Source organism: Indicator indicator, chromosome 12, assembly GCF_027791375.1.
Source record: "Indicator indicator isolate 239-I01 chromosome 12, UM_Iind_1.1, whole genome shotgun sequence".
NCBI lineage: Eukaryota > Metazoa > Chordata > Aves > Piciformes > Indicatoridae > Indicator > Indicator indicator.
The window spans coordinates 5,109,161-5,130,134 of NC_072021.1; the positions used below are offsets into that span (position 1 = coordinate 5,109,161).

The 20,974-nt window shown below is 47.4% G+C and overlaps 1 protein-coding gene across 1 annotated transcript in view; it reads left to right on the forward strand.

The window, feature by feature from the left end:
- VIRMA (vir like m6A methyltransferase associated) overlaps positions 1 to 20,741 on the forward strand; it is a 32,906-nt gene extending 12,165 nt beyond the window's left edge. Inside the window, exons 9-24 of the mRNA XM_054385305.1 lie at positions 183 to 674; positions 1,742 to 1,896; positions 3,045 to 3,127; positions 3,921 to 4,014; positions 4,151 to 4,695; positions 6,250 to 6,485; positions 7,685 to 7,937; positions 10,034 to 10,251; positions 10,960 to 11,092; positions 12,586 to 12,738; positions 15,119 to 15,279; positions 16,246 to 16,342; positions 17,336 to 17,502; positions 18,377 to 18,708; positions 19,732 to 19,875; positions 20,354 to 20,741. Of these exons, the coding sequence (XP_054241280.1) occupies positions 183 to 674; positions 1,742 to 1,896; positions 3,045 to 3,127; positions 3,921 to 4,014; positions 4,151 to 4,695; positions 6,250 to 6,485; positions 7,685 to 7,937; positions 10,034 to 10,251; positions 10,960 to 11,092; positions 12,586 to 12,738; positions 15,119 to 15,279; positions 16,246 to 16,342; positions 17,336 to 17,502; positions 18,377 to 18,708; positions 19,732 to 19,875; positions 20,354 to 20,511 (3,421 nt within the window). The 3' untranslated portion in view covers positions 20,512 to 20,741. The remainder of the gene's footprint in view (positions 1 to 182; positions 675 to 1,741; positions 1,897 to 3,044; positions 3,128 to 3,920; positions 4,015 to 4,150; positions 4,696 to 6,249; positions 6,486 to 7,684; positions 7,938 to 10,033; positions 10,252 to 10,959; positions 11,093 to 12,585; positions 12,739 to 15,118; positions 15,280 to 16,245; positions 16,343 to 17,335; positions 17,503 to 18,376; positions 18,709 to 19,731; positions 19,876 to 20,353) is intronic.
- Positions 20,742 to 20,974: the final 233 nt, after the last annotated feature.

Consider the following 20,974-nt stretch of genomic DNA (forward strand, 5'->3'; position numbering starts at 1 on the left):
GAAGGGCCCTTCTGGCCTGGACCGATCTATGATTCTCCCTGTGTCTGTGTGCCCAGGTGTTGGGTACTGCAGGTGAGGAGTCTCCTAGCCCACAGAGCAGGAAGTACTGAAGCTAAGAGGTTGACAGATGATTGCAATATTGCTGATCATTTTCCTGTTCTTTTGTTGGTGTTCTTCCTCAGGTATCTTCACAGTCACCACTTCTTGGAGTGCATCACCCTGCTGCTGTCCATGCCGGTGACAGGTGCCCACCCCGGCGTGCTGCAGGCCATCCGAGATATCCTGCGCTTCCTGGCGCAGTCACAGAAGGGGCTGCTCTTCTTCATTGCCGAGTACGAAGCAACCAACTTGCTGATCAGGGCACTCTGTCAGTTTTCTGATCCAGACCAAGAGGAAGGTCTCCAATCAGAAGGGGCCAATGAGGATACTTTTGCCCTGTGGCTGCTGCATTCCACGCAGACCTTACAGTGCATTTCAGAATTGTTCTGCCACTTTCAGCGGTGCACGGCCAGCGAGGAGACCGACCACTCAGATCTGCTGGGGACACTTCACAACCTTTACTTGATTACCTTTAACCCTGTGGGAAGATCTGCTGTGGCTCATGTATTCAGTCTGGAGAAGAATCTTCAGTGTCTTATTACTTTAATGGAGTACTATTCCAAAGAAGCTTTAGGGTAATTTATGCATTTATTTGTATCCTTTATGTTTTTACATTTTAAAAGTATCTAACTTAATAGAAATAAGAAATAGAAATAAGTCAGTTCAGTCTAAAAGATTTTTTTTTAACCTTTTACATAGTGATGTTTTTATTTCAAACCAAATTTTAAGTAGAATGTAATAGAAAATCAGGCATTTATAATCAAGTACTTAATTCCCAGAATCTGCTTAGGTCATCCACAAAGGTGCTGTCATGAATGTTGGCTGTATGATAAACAAATCACTAAGTAGGCAATTTTCATTCAAGTTTCAAATTTTACTGCGAAAAAGGCAGAAGATTTGACTGGGGAAACTGGACACTGCAGACTTCTCTGGAGTGGGAGTCTCTGAGTTCTTTTAGTTCTTGCAGAATAAGATTTAAAACTACTCCTTATTTTCTTTGGACAGGCAGTTGTGCTACTTAAGGTAGCAGTGCTTTTAAACCAGTGTTTGTAAAACAGTTATGGGAAAAGATTTGGGTGCTGTTTGTTTTGCTCTCATCTTTTGTGGATGCTCAAATACGTACTGAGTTAAGGAAGAAGATCTGGGTGCTGGTTGATTTGCTCTCATCTTTGTGGATGCTGAAATGGGTATTGATTTATAGAAAAAGATTTGGATGCTGTCTGATTTGCTCTCATTTTTTGTGGATGCTGAAGTGGCTATTGAGTTATGGAAAAAGATTTGGATGCTGAAGTGGGTATTGAGTTATGGAAAAAGATTTGGGTGCTGTCTGATTTGCTCTCATCTTTGTGGATGCTGAAAGAGGTACTGAGTTAAGGAAAAAGATTTGGGTGCTGTTTGATTTGCTCTCATCTTTTGTGAATGCTCAAACAGGTATTAAGTCAATGTAAAAAAGAAGCCTTTCACCCTTTAGAAAGCATAGGAGTAAATTGTTTGAGGTTTTGTGATGATAATTATATGGAGCAATCCTTGGTAAAGATAAAAGTTCTGCAGGTAGATTTTTTGAGGTCAAAGACTGAGAAATCTTAACAGCTATGCAATTTCATTAGGTGAGATCTAAAGAAAATCCTTATTGTTGTTTCAGAGACTCCAAGTCTAAGAAGTCAGTTGCTTATAATTATGCCTGCATCCTTGTTTTGCTGGTGGTTCAGTCTTCCAGTGATGTCCAAATGCTGGAGCACCACTCAGCACCTTTGCTGAAGCTTTGTAAAGCAGATGAAAATAACACCAAATTGCAAGGTACAGTGTCTGTCATTATCAGCTGAATTGTGGGACTGTACAGAAGAAACCTTTTCTGTGTGGGTAATTTGGTGCTTCACCATCACCTGGTTTGGATGATGTGTCTAATGAAATTCCCTTTCCAGCTGCATCTGGTTAGTTGAGTCACTGAGATCATGTGCAGTGTTTTTTCTCTGTTAATGAGAGTTCAATAGGAAATTATTTATATTATTTGGAAAACAATTTACCTATAGAATCATAGGAGGTGGGAAGGGACCTCACAGAGATCATATGCTCCAACCTCACTGTCATGGGCAGGGATACCTCCCAGCCAGACTCGGACCCTCAAAGCCTCATGCAGTCTGGGTTTGAACACCCCCAGGGAGGAGACATCCTCAATCAGCCTGGGCAGCCTATTCCATTGTCTCACCACCCTCATATGGAATAACTTCTTCCTAAGATCCAGTCTAAACCTACTCTCCCTCAGCTTCAAACCATTTCCCTGTGTCCTATCTCTAGACGCCCTTCTGACAAGTCCCTCTGCAGCCTTCCTGCAGGATCCCTTCAGCTATTGGAAGGCAGCTCTAAGGTCCCCCTGCAGTCTTCTCTTCACCATGCTGAACACCCCCAGCTCCCTCATCCTGTCTTCACAGCAGACGTGTTCCAGCCCTTGGATCATCCTTGTGGCCCTCCCGCAGCGTGTCTCACAAATTTCACACTTGACCTTAGGACCTATTGTGGAAGTTACTTGAAGGGGGCTCCAGTACCTGAAGGGGCCTCCAAGAAGGCTCCAAGAGGGACTGCTTCTAAAGTCCTGCAGTGATAGCACAAGGGGCCATGGTTTCAAACTAGAGAGGCATAGATTTAGACTGGATGTTACGAACAAGTTCTGCACCTTGTAGGTGGTGAAACACTGGAACAGGTTGCCCCGGGAGGTGGTTGAGGCTCCAGCCCTGGAGATATTCACAGTGGGGCTCAAGAGGGCTCTGGGCAACCTGATCTAGTTGAGGATGTCCCTTCTGACTGCAGAGGGGTTTGGACTAGATGACCTTTGGAGGTCCCTTCCAACCCAAACCATTCTATGATTCTCAGTTAAGTACACTTTGAAATAAGTTTAACATTCACAAGTAGACTGTCACGTTACTTAATTCTATTTTTTCCTCCCACAGAGCTCAGCAAGTGGCTTGAACCTTTGAAAAGTCTTCGATTTGAAATAAATTGTATTCCAAATCTCATTGAATACATCAAACAGGTGAGGAAAAGCATAGGCAGATAGGCTTTTAGTTGTGCTCTATAAGCTTAGACCTTTTGTAGCTTGGTAGTTGATCTTAGTTGTGTCCTAATGTGTGACATTAAAAAATGCATACTATTATCCAAAATAAATGTTTTTTATTAAAGCTTATGATCTAGGCCAGTTCCTGCACTCACCTTAGATTTTGGTTAAAGATATATAACTAATTGCATGATGCAGAGAGCCAATCAGTGATTTAAATCTTTTAGCTTTCCATAAAACCACAATTCAGATGTTGACCCTCCACTTTGTGATTTTGTCTTGTTTCATAGATTAATGAAATCATAGAATCATAGAATTGTGAGGGTTGGAAGAGACCTCAAGGATCATCTTAGTTCCAACCCCCCTGCCATGGCCAGGGCCACCTCACACTAGATCAGGTTGCCCAGAGCCACATCCAGCCTGGCCTTGAAAACCTCCAGGGATAAGGCTTCCACCACCCCCCTGGGCAACCTGTGCCAGTGTCTCACCACCCTCACAGTGAAAAACTGGTTTGGGTTGGAAAGGACCTTAAGGATCATCTAATTCCAACTTCCTGCCATGGGCAGGGATACTTTCTACTAGACCAGGTTTCTCAAGGCCTCCTGCAACTTGGATGTGACTGCTTTCCAAAAGTGGAATAGTTGAACATAAGTTTTGTGAAATCCTAAGACTAACTAAATACAGAATTTGAATACCAAGCTGGTGATACACTTGCAAAGTTCTTCCTTGTAACGCAAGTTCTTTTCTTGTCTTTTTTTTTTTTTTCTAAAAGAACATTGACAGTTTGATGACACCAGATGGAGTTGGTCTTCCTACTGCACTTCGTGTTCTGTGTCATGTTGCATGTCCACCACCTCTGGTTCAAGGTATGGTTGATGCATTTGTTTTGCTTAACATAGAAATATTAGGCTTCTGAGTCTTGTACTTAAACATGTCTAAAGTGTAACTGTGATTGCCCAGAGGAAATCAGACATCCAGAAATGGGATTTCTTTTCCATACAGGTCAACAGAAAGACCTGAAATGGAATCTTGCAGTCATTCAGCTCTTTTCTTCCGAGGGAATGGACACCTTCATCCGAGTCTTGCAGAAGCTGAACAGTGTCCTCATTCAGCCTTGGCGCCTGCACGTCAATATGGGCACCACGCTTCACCGAGTCACCACTATTTCCATGGCCCACTGTACACTGACTCTGCTTAAAACCATGCTGACAGAGCTCCTGAGGGGTGGATCTTTTGAGTTCAAAGACATGCGTGTGCCCTCAGCACTCGTGTCCTTGCACATGCTCCTGTGCTCTATTCCTCTCTCGGGCCGCTTGGACAGCGACGAGCAGAAAATCCAGAACGACATCGTTGATATCTTACTGACTTTTACACAAGGGGTTAATGAGAAACTGACCATTTCTGAAGAAACTTTGGCAAACAATACTTGGTCTTTAATGTTGAAGGAAGTTCTGTCTTCAATTGTGAGAATTCCTGAAGGCTTTTTCTCTGGGCTTATACTTCTTTCAGAATTGCTGCCTCTTCCACTGCCCATGCAGACAACTCAGGTATGATTTAGATGAGTTCTGTATAACCCTTAGACCATTTTTGTAGTTGTGGAAAAAACCCAACCCTGGTGGGCAGAAGGATGGCTATGAGCCAGCAATGGGCCCCTTGTAGCCAAGAAGGCCAATGGCATCCTGGAATGTATTAGAAGTGCTGTGGTTAGTAGGTCCTCCTGCCTTTCTGCTCTGCCCTGATGAGGCCACATCTGGAATATTGTGTCCAGTTCTGGGCCTCTCAGTTCAAGAAACACATCAGGGAGCTGCCTGAAAGAGTCCAGTGCTGAGCCACAACCACAAAGTTGCTGAAGGCAGTGGAACATCTCCCTTCTGAGGAAAGGCTGAGGGAGCTGGGACTCTGGAGCTTGGAGCAGAGGAGTCTGAGGGGTGACCTCGTTCATGTTTATAAAGATGTGAAGGGTGAGTTTCAGGAGGATGCTCAATGATATCCAATGACAGGACAAGGGGCAATGAGTGCAAGCTGGAGCAGAGGAGGTTCCATTGGAACAGAAGGCAAAGCTTTTTCCCTGTGAGGCTGGCTGGAGCAGGCTGCCCAGAGAGGTTGTGGAGTCTCCTTCTCTGGAGACATTCAAACCCCACCTGGATGTGTTCCTGTGTGACCTGCCCTGGGTGATCCTGCTTTGGCAGGGACTGGATGATCTTTGGAGGTCCCTTAATCCCTAACATCCTGTGATTCTGTAAAATGATGAAGGAAAGTTTCTGTAAAGATTTTGTGTTCATATAGATTTGTTGAAGACACATCTTTTTCATCAGAAGCACAATTGTTGTTATTGGGAGATGTTTTTAAATTGGCAGTCATAGGCTGCTCCTTTGTCCCTTTTGAAATTACTTAGTCTCCCGTTCTGGTGCTTAAATCACAGAAACATTCAGGTGGGAAAATCCCCTCAGGGTCACCAAGTCCAACCATTAACCCTACTCTGCAAGGGTCACCCCTAAACCATATCCCCAAGCACCACATCCAAACCACCTTTAAACACATCCAGGCTTGGGGACTCCACCACCTCCCTGGGCAGCTCATTCCAGTGCCTGACCACTCTTGTTGGGAAATTTTTTTTCCTACTGTCCAGTCTAAAATGATTGGCTCTGAGGACTGTGAATTTAACCCTGGATGCCAAACTCTCAGTTTATTAAAGCTTTCCTTTCTTTTGGCATGAATTCTGTGTGGTTAATGAGGACAGTATTGGTGTTTTGTTTTTACAAGGACTTGTAGTGCCAGGATGAGAGGGAATGGATTGAAGCTTGAGGAGGGCAGATTCAGACTGGAAATTAGGAAGAAATTGGTGAGGGTGGTGAGACACTGGAACAGGTTGCCCAGGGGGGGTGCCCCTCCCTGGAGGTGTTCAAGGCCAGGTTGGATGAGGCCTTGAGCAACCTGGGCTATTGTGAAGTGTCCCTGCTCACAACAGGAGGGTTGGAACTGGATGATCCTTAAGGTCCCTTCCAGCCCTAAACCGTTGTATGAATCTCTGAATGTTTGTTTACACTGTGTGATAGAATTCAGGTTGAAAGGAAAAGCCTCCTGTCCTCATATTCCTGCAGGTAATTGAACCACATGACATTGCAGTGGCCCTCAACACCAGGAAGCTGTGGAGCATGCACCTTCACGTTCAGGCCAAGCTGATCCAAGAGATCGTTCGCTCTTTCTCGGGCTCCTCCTGCCAGCCCATTCAGCACATGCTGAGACGGATTTGTGTTCAGCTCTGTGACTTGGCTTCACCCACGGCTCTGCTCATCATGAGGACTGTCTTGGATCTGATTGTAGAAGACCTACAAAGGTATCTTGCTTTTCTGTTGCAAAGAGTTCTGTAATGGGCTGTCAAATCCACCTTGTTCTGTGGAGTAGATTTAGATGGAGGAAAATACTTTATTACAGCTCCAGGTGAAGGGAAAGCAGTCCAGTGTTAGATACTGTGTCCTGACAATGCTTACTGCTGCTGAGGAACCATCTCATACTTTCAAGTTTTGATGTATACAACTTCACATTCTATGGATATTAAAAAGATTTGGGGATGTTAGTTGATGAGAAGCTCCCCAGGAGCCAGCAGTGCCCTCATGCAGCCCAGAGGCAGCTGTGTGCTGGGCTGCAGCCAGAGGAGTATGGGCAGCAGGGCAAGAGAGGGGATTCTGCCCCTTGACTCTGCTCTGCTGGGACCTCACCTCCAATCCTGCCTCCAGTTCTAGTGTCCCCAGCAGAAGAAGGACACAGAGCTGCTGGAGTGAGTCCAGAGGAGGTCACAAAGATGATCCAAGGGCTGGAGGAGCTCTGCTGTGAGGAGAGGCTGAGGGAGCTGGGGGTGTTCAGCCTGGAGAAGACTCTGGGGGGACCTTAGAGCTGCCTTCCAACAGCTGAAGGGATCCTCCAGGAAGGCTGCAGAGGGACTCTTCCTAATGGTGTCTAGAGACAGGACAAGGGGGAATGGTTTGAAGCTGAGGGAGAGCAGGGTTAGACTGGAGCTGAGGAAGAAGTTCTTCAGTATGAGGGTGGTGAGACAATGGAATAGGCTGCCCAGGCTGATTGTGGATGTCTGTTCCCTGGGGGTGTTGAAAGCCAGACTGGATGAGGCCTTGGGCAACCAAGTGTAGTTGAGAGGTTGCCCTGCCCATGATGGTGGGGTTGGAGTTGATGATCTCTGAGGTCCCTTCCCACCTGAGCCATTCTCTGATATGATTCTGTGGCAAGTATTTAGGAAGATTTTCTTCAGGCTATCCCTACAAAGCCTCATCTCATCTGTAGTGCTTCTGAAGGACCTATTTGGTATAAAAAAACCAGAGCAGTAAAGTTTGCTATACTGGAATTTGCATGCTAACAGGAAAATGTGTAGATGTTTGTAATCTGGAGGAAGTGGATTGCTACAAACTCAGAGGGGTTTGAAACAGTGAGTGCTGTTTATTGAAAATCAGGATGGTTATTTTTTTGTAGTTTATTAGATCACTTTAAAGCAGCTTTTTTCAAAGTGCTTTGATATCCTTTCAGCAACACAGAAGAGAAAGAGAAGCAATACACTGGCCAGACTGCTCGGTTCCTTGCTTTGCTGGATGCCCTGGCTTCACACAAGGCTTGCAAATTGGCTATTTTGCATCTTATCAATGGAACAACTAAAGGGGAGGAAAAGTATGCAGAGGTTTTCCAGGAGCTCTTGGCCTTGATGCGATCAGCTGGGGACAATGTCACTCATCAGCAGTGTGCTGAATATGTCACTTCCCTTCTGCAGTCCCTCTGTGATCAGGTATTTCTATATTTAGTGAACAATGTGTGTTGATAATTGGTGGCACTCTGGAGCAGGCTGCCCAGGGAGGCTGTGGCTGCTTCCTCCCTGGGGGTGTTCAAGGCCAGCTTGGATGAGACTTTGAGCAGTTGAGTCTAGTTGGGAGGTGTCCCTGCCCATGGCGAGGGGGTTGGAGTAGATGCTCTCTGAGGTCCCTTCCAACCTGAACCATTCTGTGATTCTGTGATAATTGTAGGAGACAAATTAAATGAGGTTATTTCTTACGTGCCTGCTTTTTTTTTTTTTCCCCAAAGGAAATAAAAATAAAATCAGCATTGTTAAAACACAGGAACATAAATTGTCTGTGGTTGGCTGCTTTGGCAGACTTGCTGCCTGGGTGCTCTTAAATATAAATCTTTTCACTTTATGATACCTCCTTTGCATTATATGTACTGTTCTGGTAGCTCATTAGAGACCAGCATCTGAATGGCTCCTTAAGATTGACTGTCCCCTCAGCTGACAGAGGGATGCCATTGCTCCCTGTGGGCCACTGGCAGAAGCTGATTTGTCACTGTTCACTCCTTACTTCATTGAGTAAATTTGTGTCTCTGAGACCTCTTAAATATCTTCCAAAGAGAAAGGTCTCTGTGGTATGCTGCTGCCAGAAACCTTCTCCACTGACAAAGAAAGCAAGGTGAGAAATGTTATCTGGCAACTGATTCATAGGCTGGCTCTGGTAGTTTCTTGTTGTGTTGCATGCATAGATTTGCATCTCATTATTTGCTTTAGTAGTTGTATTTCTTTATGCAAAAGGCATTTGGGTATTGTTGGTCAGCAGAGATTATAATTAGCCATTTGCATAGAAACAAGAGCTCTTTGCTCATGCAAATTCATTGTGAAAGTCAGTCTTGGTTTATGTCAAGGGTGGAGGGGGCAGTAGATCCTGAACTCCCTAGGTGCTGTCTGCAGCCTCTTTATTTTCAAAGAACCACAGAATCACAGAGTATCTCAAGTTGAAAGGGACTCATCAGCATTGTTGAATCCAACTCCCTGCTCCTGGCAGGATGCCCTAAAACTAAACCATCTGACTGAGAGTGTTCCTTGAACTCTGGCAGTCGTGGTGCCTTGACCAGTTCCCTGGTCAGTGTTCCAACCACCCTCTCAGTGAAGAGCCTTTTCTTAATACTCAGCCTGAAGGAAAGTTATTCTCTTTTCTTGTGTCCTACTGCTGGTGACCAGAGAGAGAGCAGATCAGCACCTCCCTCTCCACAATGAGGTCACTGCTCAAAAGGGTGACAGAGCCCTGAAACAGGCTGCCCAGAGAGGTGGTGAAGTCTCCCATCTCTGGAGTCATTCTGAACCAGCCTGGATGCCATCCTGTGCAACCTGCTCTAGGTGATCCTGCTCTGGCAGCAGGGTAGGACTAGATGAAGTTTGGAATATTGTGTCCAGCCCTTGGCCTTTCAGTTCAAGAAGGACCTCATGGAACTGCTTGAGAGAGTCCAGCACAGAGCCACAAAGCTGCTGCAGGCAGTGGAACATCTCCCTGTGAGGCCAGGCTGAGGGAGCTGGGGCTTGGAGCAGAGGAGCCTGAGGGCTGCCCTCATTGCTGGGGATAAAGATGTGCAGGGCAGTGTGGGGAGGACAGAGGCAGGTTCTGCTCAGGGATGTCCAGTGATAGGACAAGGGGCAATGGGGGCAAGCTGGAGCAGAGGAGGCTCCAGGGGAACATGAGGAAAAGCTTTTTTTACTGTGAGGGTGTCAGAGCCCTGGAGCAGGTTGCCCAGAGAGCTTGTGGAGTCATCTTCTATGGAGACATTCAAACCCCACCTGGATGTGTTCCTGTGTGACCTGCCCTGGGTGATCCTGCTCTGGCAGGGGGGTTGGACTGGATGAGCTTTTGAGGTCCCTTCCAACCCCTAACATTCTGTGATTCTGTGACTGTTAACAGAACCAAATGGAAAAGTACTCTGGATGAGTACTTTACTGGCCAGTAATAACTGGAATTAGGTGCTGGAGGGGTGGTGATGGAGCTCAGTGCTTCTGTGTTGGTTTATGCTTTCTGCTGGCATACAGAATGCTTTTTCTTACTCTCCATATTCTGATGTTTTTTATAGGATATTGCACTCATCTTACCAAGCTCATCAGAGGGTTCTGTGTCTGAATCGGAGCAGCTCTCCAACTCCTTACCAAACAAAGAGCTGATGCCCTTAATTTGTGACTGTCTGATGGAAACCTTAACCAACTCTGAGAGCAGTTACAGCTGTCTGCTGACGTGCATCCGAACCATGATGTTCCTCACAGAGCATGACTATGGCTTCTATCACTTAAAGAGGTATGCTGCTTGAAGGTGCCACTTAGAGCTTCAAATTGGGAACAAAGTTCTCCAATGTGAAATCTTTTCCCACTCATCTAGTAGGAAGTGTTGTGGATAGGGCACCAGAACTTTCATTTCTCTGTGGGGCTTCAGGGCTTTACTCAGTATTCTGGTCTTCCTTCATTTGAGGTTTTGTCTCTGAATAACACCTGCAGGGTGCACACAGGAACACTTTCTTGCAGGAAACAAACAAAACATGGAAAGAATTTCCTGTGCTTCCCACTCCCATGCTGGGGAATTAGTGAGATGTAGTGGCCATGTCCTTTCTTTTGAATCACTCTGTAGTAAGCTCTCATCTGGGGCACTAGAAAACCATCTGCCATTCCCTCTCTTTTGAGGGGATTCAGTTTGTACTTCCCCAGAGAGTTCTGACCTCCAGGCAAGTAAGGCTTCTATCCCTTTTCCACCAAAAATCTAAGTGCCATTTCTTGCAGGTTGCAAGGCTTTAGAGGTACTGCTGTAGTGCAGCAGTGTGCAGTCTGAAATACCTGCAGATGGCACTGCTGAGAACAGCAAAGCAAACCAGGAAGCTCCAGCTTTGGATTCTGAACCTGCTAACTGTAAAATGTCCCAGGTTTATTTGGCACAGACATTGTCTGAAGAGAGTGCAGTGGTCACAGTGCATGCCCTAACCAAGTGTTGTCTCTCTTTTGCTTATGAAAACAGCTCTCTGAGGAAGCACAGCAGTGCTCTGTACACTGTGCTGAAGCGAGTCATAACCAGTTTTAGCAAAGACACAGGTGAACTGGCCTCCTCTTTTCTGGATTTCATGAGGCAGATTCTCAACTCTGAGACGCTGGTAAGTGAGCATGCATCAGACTAGACAGACTGGGTGCATTCCTCCCACATCTGCACTGTCAGACAGTCACAGAATGGCAGAATGCCAGGGCTTGGAGGGGACCTCTAGTAATCATCCAGTCCAACCCCTCTGCCAAAGCAGAGTCACCCAGGGCAGATCACGCATCCAGGTGGGTTTCGAAAGCCTCCAGAGAAGGAGACTCCACAGTGTGTCTGGGCAGCCTATTCTAAGGCTCCAGCACCCTCACCATAAAGTGTCTCCTCATGTTGAGGTGGAACCTCCTGTGCTCCAGCTTGTACCTGTTGTTCTTCGTCCTATCACTGGGCACCACCAAAAAGAGACCATCACCTTCATCTTGACACCCACCCCTCAGATACTTACAGCCATTGATCAGATCCCCTCTCACCCTTCTCCTTTTCAGACTGAACAGCCCCAAGGCTCTCAGTCTTTCATCACAGGAGAGATGTTTAAGTCCCCCAGTCATCCTCATGGCTCTCCACTGGACTTTCTCCAGTGGATCTCAGATTCAGGAAGCATTATTTCAGGCTGTCTAGATTGCTGTGCAAGGCTTTTCCATCAGAAGTGTTAGTTTTGAATGAAATCTGGGCAAGCTGGGCAGAGAATATATTTAGTAAACAAAAGGATTTTTTTCAGTAGGAAGAGCAGCATGTTCAATCATCTTCTGTTCCCAAGTGCACAGTATGCTAGTGGTCCAGGCTTTAGATCCAGGGCATCCTGTTAGAGGGTTGCTGTATTGATACATAGTATAGAAAGGAATCATCATAGAATGGCTCAGGTTGGAAGAAACCTCAGGCATCACCTGCACCAACCTCCCCTCCATGGGCAAGGACACCTCTCAACTAGACTTGGTTGTCCAAGGCCTCATCCAGCCTGGCCTTAAACACCTCCAGGGAGGAGGCAACCACAGCCTCCCTGGAAACCTGTTCTACAGTCTTATCACCCTTGTACTGAAGAACTTCTTCCTAAGATCCAGTCTAAACTTACTCTCCCTCAGCTGAAAACCATTCCCCTGTCCTATTGCTGGACAACCATAATGAAAAGTCCCTCTGCAGCCTTCCTGTAGGATCCCTTCAGCTATTGGGAGGCAGCTCTAAGGTCCCTCCAGAGTCTTCTCCAGGCTGAACACCCCCAGTTCCCTCAGTCTGTCCTCACAACAGAGGTGTTCCAGCCCCTGGATCATCTTTGTGGCCTCCTCTGGACTCACTCCAGCAGCTCTGTGTTCTAAGTGAGTTGCTAATTCTGTGATGCAAAGCTCAACTTACACAGGCAATGATTTCCTTTATCTTGATACAGGATCTACTCTTGCCTGTTGAAGTGTTTGATGAAATTATTTTGCACAATATGCTTTTCACTGCAGAGCTTCTGTCTTGTGAGATTTACTCTGGTGTATGTGTGGATTCCAAGGGGTTTGCAACCCAGAAGTTAACCAAATCCTTTCTGTGTCCTCATTTCCCACCTTACAACTGTTTCAGGCTTGTTGTGGAGATGATGGAAGCCTTATGGAAGCAGATGGCTCTCATCCAGGCAGAACTGTGGGTCTGACTACTGCAGAGTTAAAGCATCTGCTGCAGCACAAAGAAGAAACTCCAGAGAGCCTGCTGCTTGATCTGGAGAAACATGTGATGGTAAAAGAACCTGAATAAGTTGGTGTTGTGCTCTTCTAGCTGAATGTGGTTCTAAAGCTACAGGGACTGTTGGTCCTAGATGAGAGGAGTGCCCAGTTCTGGGGCTTTCCTTGGGGAACTGCTAACAGCTGTTGCCAGCTTTTGATACTGATGTCTGGTTTAATACTGATGTCCAGACTTGCCTGTTCTAAAGCAGGATGGCTTCTGACTTCATTGCTTGCATTATGGTAATGCCAAGAAGTTTCAGGTAGGGTTGGGATCTCCTTGTGCTGAGAACATTTGCACACCACAGCAGCAGGGGCAGTTAGCTGTGTTACAGACAGCAGCAAAGGCAGCTGAAGCACACTGACAATGTGGTGAGCCACAGGAATCACTGCTCAGCAGTGGCTTGGTGTTACTGGTGACCAGGAACAAGTGGAGTAGCCAGGAGTCAGTTTTGGACCTGTTGTTGGATACTGCCCTTGGATATTGGTTGGGATAGAGTTAATGTTCCTCCTGGTAACTGGTAGAGTGCTGTGTTTGGGATTTGGGATGGGGGTGATGCTGCTAACACACTGGTGTGTCAGTTGTTGCTGAGCAGTGTTTTTACTAAGTCAAGGTCTCTCCAGCTTCTCCTGCTGCCCTGCCAGTGAAATGTGGGAGTGCACAAACAGCTGGGAGGTGACACAGGGGTTAAGCCATGGCAGATGTTTTCATCAGAGGCCTGGATGATGGATACACCTTCACCAGATTTGTGGATGACAGGAAGCTGGGGGAGTGACTAATGTGAGAAGCAGCAAAGCCTCAGTCCAAAGGGACCTCAGGAAACTTTAGTATTGATTTGGGAGAAAGCTTGTGTGAAAAACACCAACTGCTGCAGTGAGAGCAGCACAGTCCCCATGCTGGGCCCAAAAGGGCCAGGTGGTCCTGGTGGATGTCAACCGAACAGGGGCCAGTGGTCAGTGCACAGGAGGCCACACTGTGCTCTGAACTGTCCTGGAAGGACCATGCTCAGCAGATCAAAGGACCTTACTGTCTGCTCCCGTGGGATGCTGGTGAGCTCTGCTGTGGAGTGCTGCCTTCACCATTCACCAGCTTTGCTCTCTGGCCAGTTGTAGAGACATCCAGGGAAACTGAAGAGGGTTCTGCCAGGGGGGCCAGGCAGCTAGAGCATGGGTGCTAGAGAGAGGAGGAGGAAGCCAGGCTTGTTTAGCATGGGGCTAAGAAGCTATCTCAGAGAGAGTTGTGGCTGTTTGGGGGATAGAAACAGAGGTGGTGGAATAAGCTCCTTTGGGTAATTCTAGGTGATAAAACAAGGGCCCCAAATTGTGGCTTCAGAGGTTCAAGTCGACATTAAAAGAAAAATATAAAGAGAAGTACAGCATTGGAGCAGGTTGCTGAGAGCAGCCGTGGGCTCTCTGTCACTCAACGTGTTTTCAGCTGTAAAGTTATGGTTGACCTCATCTGGCTTGCATGATTCCTGCTTCAAGCAGGGAAATACCAGACTTGAAGACATGCAGAATCCAGTGCATCCCACATTTCTGTCATTCTAATGACACACTTCACTCTAATCAAATCTGACCCTTCATAGAATGGTCAGGGGTGCCTCTCAACTAGTCTTGGTTGCCCAAGGCCTCATCCAGCCTGCCCTTGAACACCCCCAGGGAGGAGACATCCACAGCCTCCCTGGGCAGCCTGTTCCAGAGTCTCACCACCCTCAGACTGAAGAACTTCTTCCTCAGCTCCAGTCTAACCCTGCTCTGCCTCAGCTTCAAACCATTCCCCCTTGCCCTGTCTCTAGATACCCTCAGGAAAAGTCCCTCTGCAGCCCTCCTGTAGGATCCCTTCAGGTACTGGAATGCAGCTCTAAGGTCCTCTGGGAGTCTTCTCTTCTCCATGCTGAACACCCCCAGCTCCCTCAGCCTGTCCTCACAGCAGAGGTGCTCCAGCCCTTGGATCATCTTTGTGGCCTCCTCTGATGGAGCTGTGCAGTAGGTTGGTAGTTTAGAAGAGTCCACAAACAGCTGCTCCACAGCCTGTTGGTCATAAATGCCTGCTCAGTGCTGTCCTACCTCCTGTCTCTTCCTTGCCCACCTACATCTGCAGTAAAAGATGAAAAGCCACCACTGTGCTGAGGAGAAGTAGCAGGCACTTAGGATGCTGGAATGCTCTGGCAGAGAGCTTGTTAACTAAAACCTGGGCTCCTGCCTTCCTTGGGACCATGTTCTGGAGGTTATTGCATCCGCTGGGAATGGAGGACTCGAACACACCTGCGGTGAGGTGGTTTGTCAGATAGCACATGGAGCTCTCTGCTGCTGTCTGTGTGCTCAGGTGTCTTGGTGGGACTTTGGGTTTGTGTAAGCCAGAGGAGAAAGTTCTGACTGGTGCTGTGTTGACTTAGGATCGTTCTAAGGAAGATGATGGCCTTGAGTCCTTGCTGGACAACATCGTTGGAGTGAGGCAGATGTTGGAATCGGCAGGGGACCCTTGTCCACTGAGCGACCTAGATGTAGAGCCTGTTCTTGCCCCACCAGACTCCCTGCAGAACTTGTTTAACAACAGGTGAAGTGGTTTGTGTGAGAAGAGTGTTTGTGGTGTACTTGAGAATGTGCAATTATTTATGCATAAGCATGTTACAAAGTCCTGGAATGGTAGTGTGGCTCAGGTTGGAAGAGACCTCAGAGAACATCTACTCCACCCCCCCTGCCATGGGCAGGGACACCTCTCGACTACACTAGATCAGGTTGCCCAAGGCCTTGTCCAGTATGGCCTTAAACAGCCCCAGGGAAGGGACAGTCACAGCCTCCCTGAGCAACCTGTTCCAGAGTCTCACCACCCTCATACTGAAGAACCCTGCTCTCCCTCAGCTGCAAACCATTCCCCCTTGTCCTGTCTCTGGACACCCTTCTGACAAGTCCCTCTGCAGCCTTCCTGGAGGATCCCTTCAGCTATTGGAAGGCAGCTCTGAGGTCCCCCGTGTCCCAGAGTCTCCTCCATGCTGAACACCCCCAGCTCCCTCAGCCTGTCCTCACAGCAGAGCTCCTCCAGCCCTTGGATCATCTTTGTGACCTCCTCTGGACTCTCTCCAGCAGCTCTGTGTCCTTCTTCTGCTGGGGACACCAGAACTGGAGGCAGGATTGGAGGTGAGGTCTCAGCAGAGCAGAGCCAAGGGGCAGAATCCCCTCTCTTGCCCTGCTGCCCACACTCCTCTGGCTGCAGCCCAGCACACAGCTGCCTGCTGGGCTGCAGGAGGGCACTGCTGGCTCCTGGGGAGCTGCTCAGCCACCAACACCCCCAAGGCTCTTTCTTCAGTGTTACTCTCAGCCCACTCTGCACCCAGCTTGGGTTTGTGCCCGGCGCTGGCCTGACCCTGATGTAGGACTGCTGGCACTACTGTTCCCCAGTCCCAGTGCATTTGATTTCATCCAGGTCAGGCAGCTGTGTTCCCCCCAGGCTCTGTGCTGTTGTGCATACTGCCAGTTGTGTGTAGTTCATAACCAGAGGACATTTGGCATTGTTGTGTTGCAGGACCACATATGTGTTGGCAGATGTGATGGATGACCAGCTGAAGTCCATGTGGTTCTCACCCTTTCAGGCTGAAGAAATAGACACTGATTTGGATATGGTAAAAGGCTTCATTAACACAACTGAAGGGGGTTAAAAAATGAGGGTTACCATCAGCTAGCAGCATCAGAAGGCCAAACAGTTTCTTTTCCTGAGCTCACCCTTTTCAACTGACCCAGATACAGGGGCTGGCCGTTGTCAGAGGTTATCAAAATGGCTTCTGGTTCACTTGGAAGGAGCCACAAAATTGCCACCTGCAGTGCAGAAATCATCTTGAGAGTAACAGTTGTTGTGTCAGTCCTAACCTGCTGCTTTCCAGCAACTTGTGTGAAGTGTGGGCAAGGAATGTGTTTTATTTTCTTCTCCTTGCTTGCCTGCTGTCATTGCAGTGACAGCCAAAGAGCCTGGGAGCTATGTTGTGTTAAAAAAAGATCTTGGCTCTGATGTGACAGAAGTGGGGGGAAAAATGGCAGGAGGGAATGAAGCCATTCAGGACAAAAAATTTACCCAGCATTTTGAAACTTGAAACTTGATTTTTGTGATCTAAACTTCAGATATAATTTTGAACAATGCACAAGAACTTCTTTTTTGGCACTGGTTGGCAGTGTCTTAACCTCTCACTGGAGAGATCAGCAGGTTGTGGTGATTTCATTGGCCTCTTTCTTTTTCAGTTGTACTCTTTAATTGACATACAAAGAAATGTGGTTTGATTTCCTAAGCAACCCCCAACCTGTTGATTCCTGTATAAAATCAGTGTCAGCAAACTTCCAGGGGTGCATCTTAAGCAAAAGAAGGCCTCACTCTGAGCCTTTTGGTGGCCAGACAAGGGGTCATCCTTGAATGCTGGCTGAGATTCAGCACCATCAAGCCAGTTGTGCTGCAGCTCTGTTGCTTTTTGGTTAGAGCTACACTGCTGCAGGAAAAAGGTAGAGGTTAGAGCTTTTTTTTCTTCCAGTAGAGGGAGCTCAGCAGCATCTCATCCATCCTGGTGCAGTGTGTTCTTCAGAGGTGCCAGTGGTGATTGTTGTGGTACAGCTACACTCTGTCATTGCAGGTAAAAGTTGACTTAATTGAACTGTCAGAGAAGGGCTGCAGTGACTTTGACTTGCAAGCTGAGCTGGAGAGGTCATTTTTGTCAGAACCATCATCTCCTGGCCGCACAAAAACCACGAAAGGCTTCAAACTTGGCAAGCACAAGCATGAGACCTTCATAACGTCAAGGTAGGATGAGTTTGATGAGTAAACAACCGGTGTGCCCAGAGCAGATTGGGATATTCTCACAATGTCAAATACCTCTCCAATAGGAGAATCACAGGATGGTCTGGGTTGGAAGGGACCTCCAAAGGTCATCTAGTCCAACCCCTGTCTGCAGTCAGCAGGGACATTGTCCACTAGATCAGGTTGCACAGAGCCCTGCTGAGCCTCACCTTGAATATCTCCAGGGCTGGAGCCTCAGCCACCTCCCTGGGCAACCTGTTCCAGTGTTCCATCACCCTCATGGTGCAGAACCTGTTCCTAACATCCAATCTCAATCTGCTCTTCTCCAGTTTGAAGCCATTGTCCCTGGTCCTGTCCCTGCAGGCCTTTGCAAACAGTCTCTCTCCATCCTTCCTGTAGCCCCCTTCAGGTACTGGCAGGCTGCTGTTAGGTCCCCCCAGAGCCTTCTCTTCTCCATGCTGAACACCCCCAGCTCCCTCAGCCTGTCCTTGTAGCAGAGCTGCTCCAACTCCTTGATCATTTTCATGTCCCTCTTCTGGACATGCTCCACCAGGTCCATGTCCTTCCTATACTGAGGGCTCCAGACCTGTACTTAGTACTCCAGGTGAGGTCTCACCAGAGCAAAGTGGCTTCAGAATCACCTCTCTGGATCTGCTGGCCACAAAGCTTTTGATGCAGCCCAGGCTGTGATTTGCCTTCTGGGCTGTAAGCTCACACTGCCTGCTCATGTCCAGCTTCTCACCCAAGTCCTTTTCCAGAGGGCTGCTTTCTATCACCTCATCCCCCAGTCTGTATTGATAGTGAGGATTGCTCCAGCCTGACCTTCAGTTCAAATCCCTTTTACATTAACTGGATAAATTGTGGTTTGTCCTGACAGTGGAAAATCTGAGTACATAGAACCAGCAAAGAGAGCCCATGTTGTGCCACCACCACGGGGAAGAGGCAGGGGAGGATTTGGACAAGGAATTCGCCCACACGATATCTTCCGCCAGAGGAAGCAGAACACCAGCAGGCCGCCCTCCATGCACGTGGATGACTTTGTTGCTGCAGAGAGCAAAGAAGTGGTTGCTCCTGATGGGATCTCACCAGCCAAAAGGCCACCAAAAGTGTCACAGAAGATTTCTTCACGTGGTGGGTTCTCAGGGAATCGTGGAGGACGAGGAGCTTTTCACAGTCAGAACAGGTTCTTTACACCACCTGCTTCCAAAGGTATGTTCTTGACTGTCTTCAGACAGGAGTACATGAATGCTAAATGTGCTCCAGTGATGCTGACCCCGTTTCCTAGCAGTTAACCATCCCTGATGTGAGGTGTTCCTGAAGCAGTCATGTTGGAATAAGTTCTTTCGCACTGGGAAAGGTTTTCTTGAGTGGTGTGGAACTGAAGCAAGCTGCGAGTTCCTGTGGTGCCTCTGAATCCCTCCTTTCCGAAAGGAGGGAGTTGCTTTCCTTTAGCAACTGTTGGGAGTGCTTCAGAGGTGCAATCAGAAAAATCCAGAACCATTTGTGATGTAGTTCCTGAATTCAAGCATCTCACTGCATCTCTGTGTTTAAAGGAGGCTTTTTGAATGAAAGGATGGAAGATCCTGACAAGAAGATCTGATTTTCAGAGAACCTGGAGATATGAGCTATGAAAGTTTCTTTCACACGTGGACAAGTTTGCATCCCTTTGCTTTCCATCCCACAATTAGGGCAAGTCCTTGCACATCAGAAACAGAAAATCACAGAATGGTAGGGGTTGGAAGGGACCTGTAGAGGTCGTCCAGTCCAACTCCTCTGGCAGGACCACCTAGGGCAGGCCAACACAGGACTGCATCCAGGTGGGTTTTGGAAGTTGTTAGAGAAGGAGACTCCACAACCTCTCTGGGCAGCCTGCTCCAGGGCTCTGTGCCCCTCACAGTAAAGGAGTTTGAGTTTTGGTGTGGTGGAGCTGTGTGGGCCTTGGTGGGGTAAAGCTGTGGGGACCGCATCCCAGGTTGGAGTGACCAACCTTGAATGTGTTTAAAGGTGGTTTGGATGTGGTGCTTGGAGCTATGGTTTAGGGGTGACCCTTGCAGAGTAGGGTTAATGGATGGACTTGGTGATCCTGAGGGTCTGTTCCAAGCTGAATGTTTCTGTGATTTCTGTGACCTTGCTGTGTTGGACCTTGTTCTTGCCCCCTCAGCACTGTGTAGCTTGCTGGCAATCCGAGCCATGCCTGCTCATCAGCCTGTGGGTTTTTCTCTCCCCCTCTAGGAAATTACAGTCGTCGTGAAGGCGCTCGAGGCTCAAGCTGGAGTGCACAGAGCACGCCCAGGGGAACCTACAATGACAGTAGAGGTGGTCAAAGCAATTTTAACAGGGGTCCACTGCCACCATTGAGACCATTAAGTTCAGCAGGTACATGGTATTCATATGGGCATCGAACTATAGAAAATTCCTTGAATTTCATTTTTGCTTTACAAATGAAACCATGCAAGGATGCTGCAGACACCTTGAAATTCAGCAAATGCTTTAAGCATATATGAACAGTTGTCAGTGAGACCGTGCCAGATCCCAGCTGCCCTCTAAGCTGTAGAACTTTTGCTGAGTTGAACACTTGCTGGCAGGATGCTGCTCACTTTGGCGTTCAGACCTGGCGATGGCAGCTGTCTTCGTGCTACCTACATGGTAACCCTAGAGCAAAGCGGAGCGAGAACGCTTGCCTAAGAGAAAAAGTGACAGCTAAGAGGAGAAGCCAGAGACGGTTTGTGTGTCTCATCTCGTTTTTTTTTTCTGTTGTTCTCTCATGCTTCTCACAGCAGCTACTTCGCCTAGGGCTCTTTTTATTTTTTCCCCTTTTTTTTTTCCCACTGAGTATAATTTTCTTTGCTTTAAGGCTACCGACCGAGTCCTCGCGATCGTGCTTCCAGAGGCCGCGGAGGGATTGGACCGTCTTGGACAAGTGCTAATAGTAGTAGCAGTGGTGGCTCAAGAGGAAAGTTTGTTAGTGGAGGCAGTGGAAGAGGTCGTCATGTACGTTCCTTCACACGATGATGAGGAGGAGGAGGATAAAATTTGACACCTCATGGAACAGCTTCCCCTCCCTACTCCCCTCCCCATCCCCCAACCCTGTGAAACTTCTGTGAAGATGACAAAGCAACAGCACTAAAAGGACCAATTCAGAGTTAATTGGGATCTGGAGGACACCAAGAGAATATTTTTTTTTTTAAGTTTTTTGTGTGAAGAAAAGTTTTTGAGCTGTTTTTTTTTCCTTTTTTGTTTGATACAGGACTTGAAATTTCAATAAAATTCAAGAGTTTTTGTGTACAGTTGTAAATTTTTTTAGTTTTGTTTTTGGTTCCTTTTGAAAGAATGTTTGAATCTTTTTTTGGTGGACTTCAGTAGGAAAAGACTCAGAAAAGAAATCTGAGTTAAGACTTGAAGGACTTCTAAACTATTCATTGTGCCAAAAGAAAGGTACAGGTGTTTTGTGTGTGACTTATTACTGCAAGAAAAC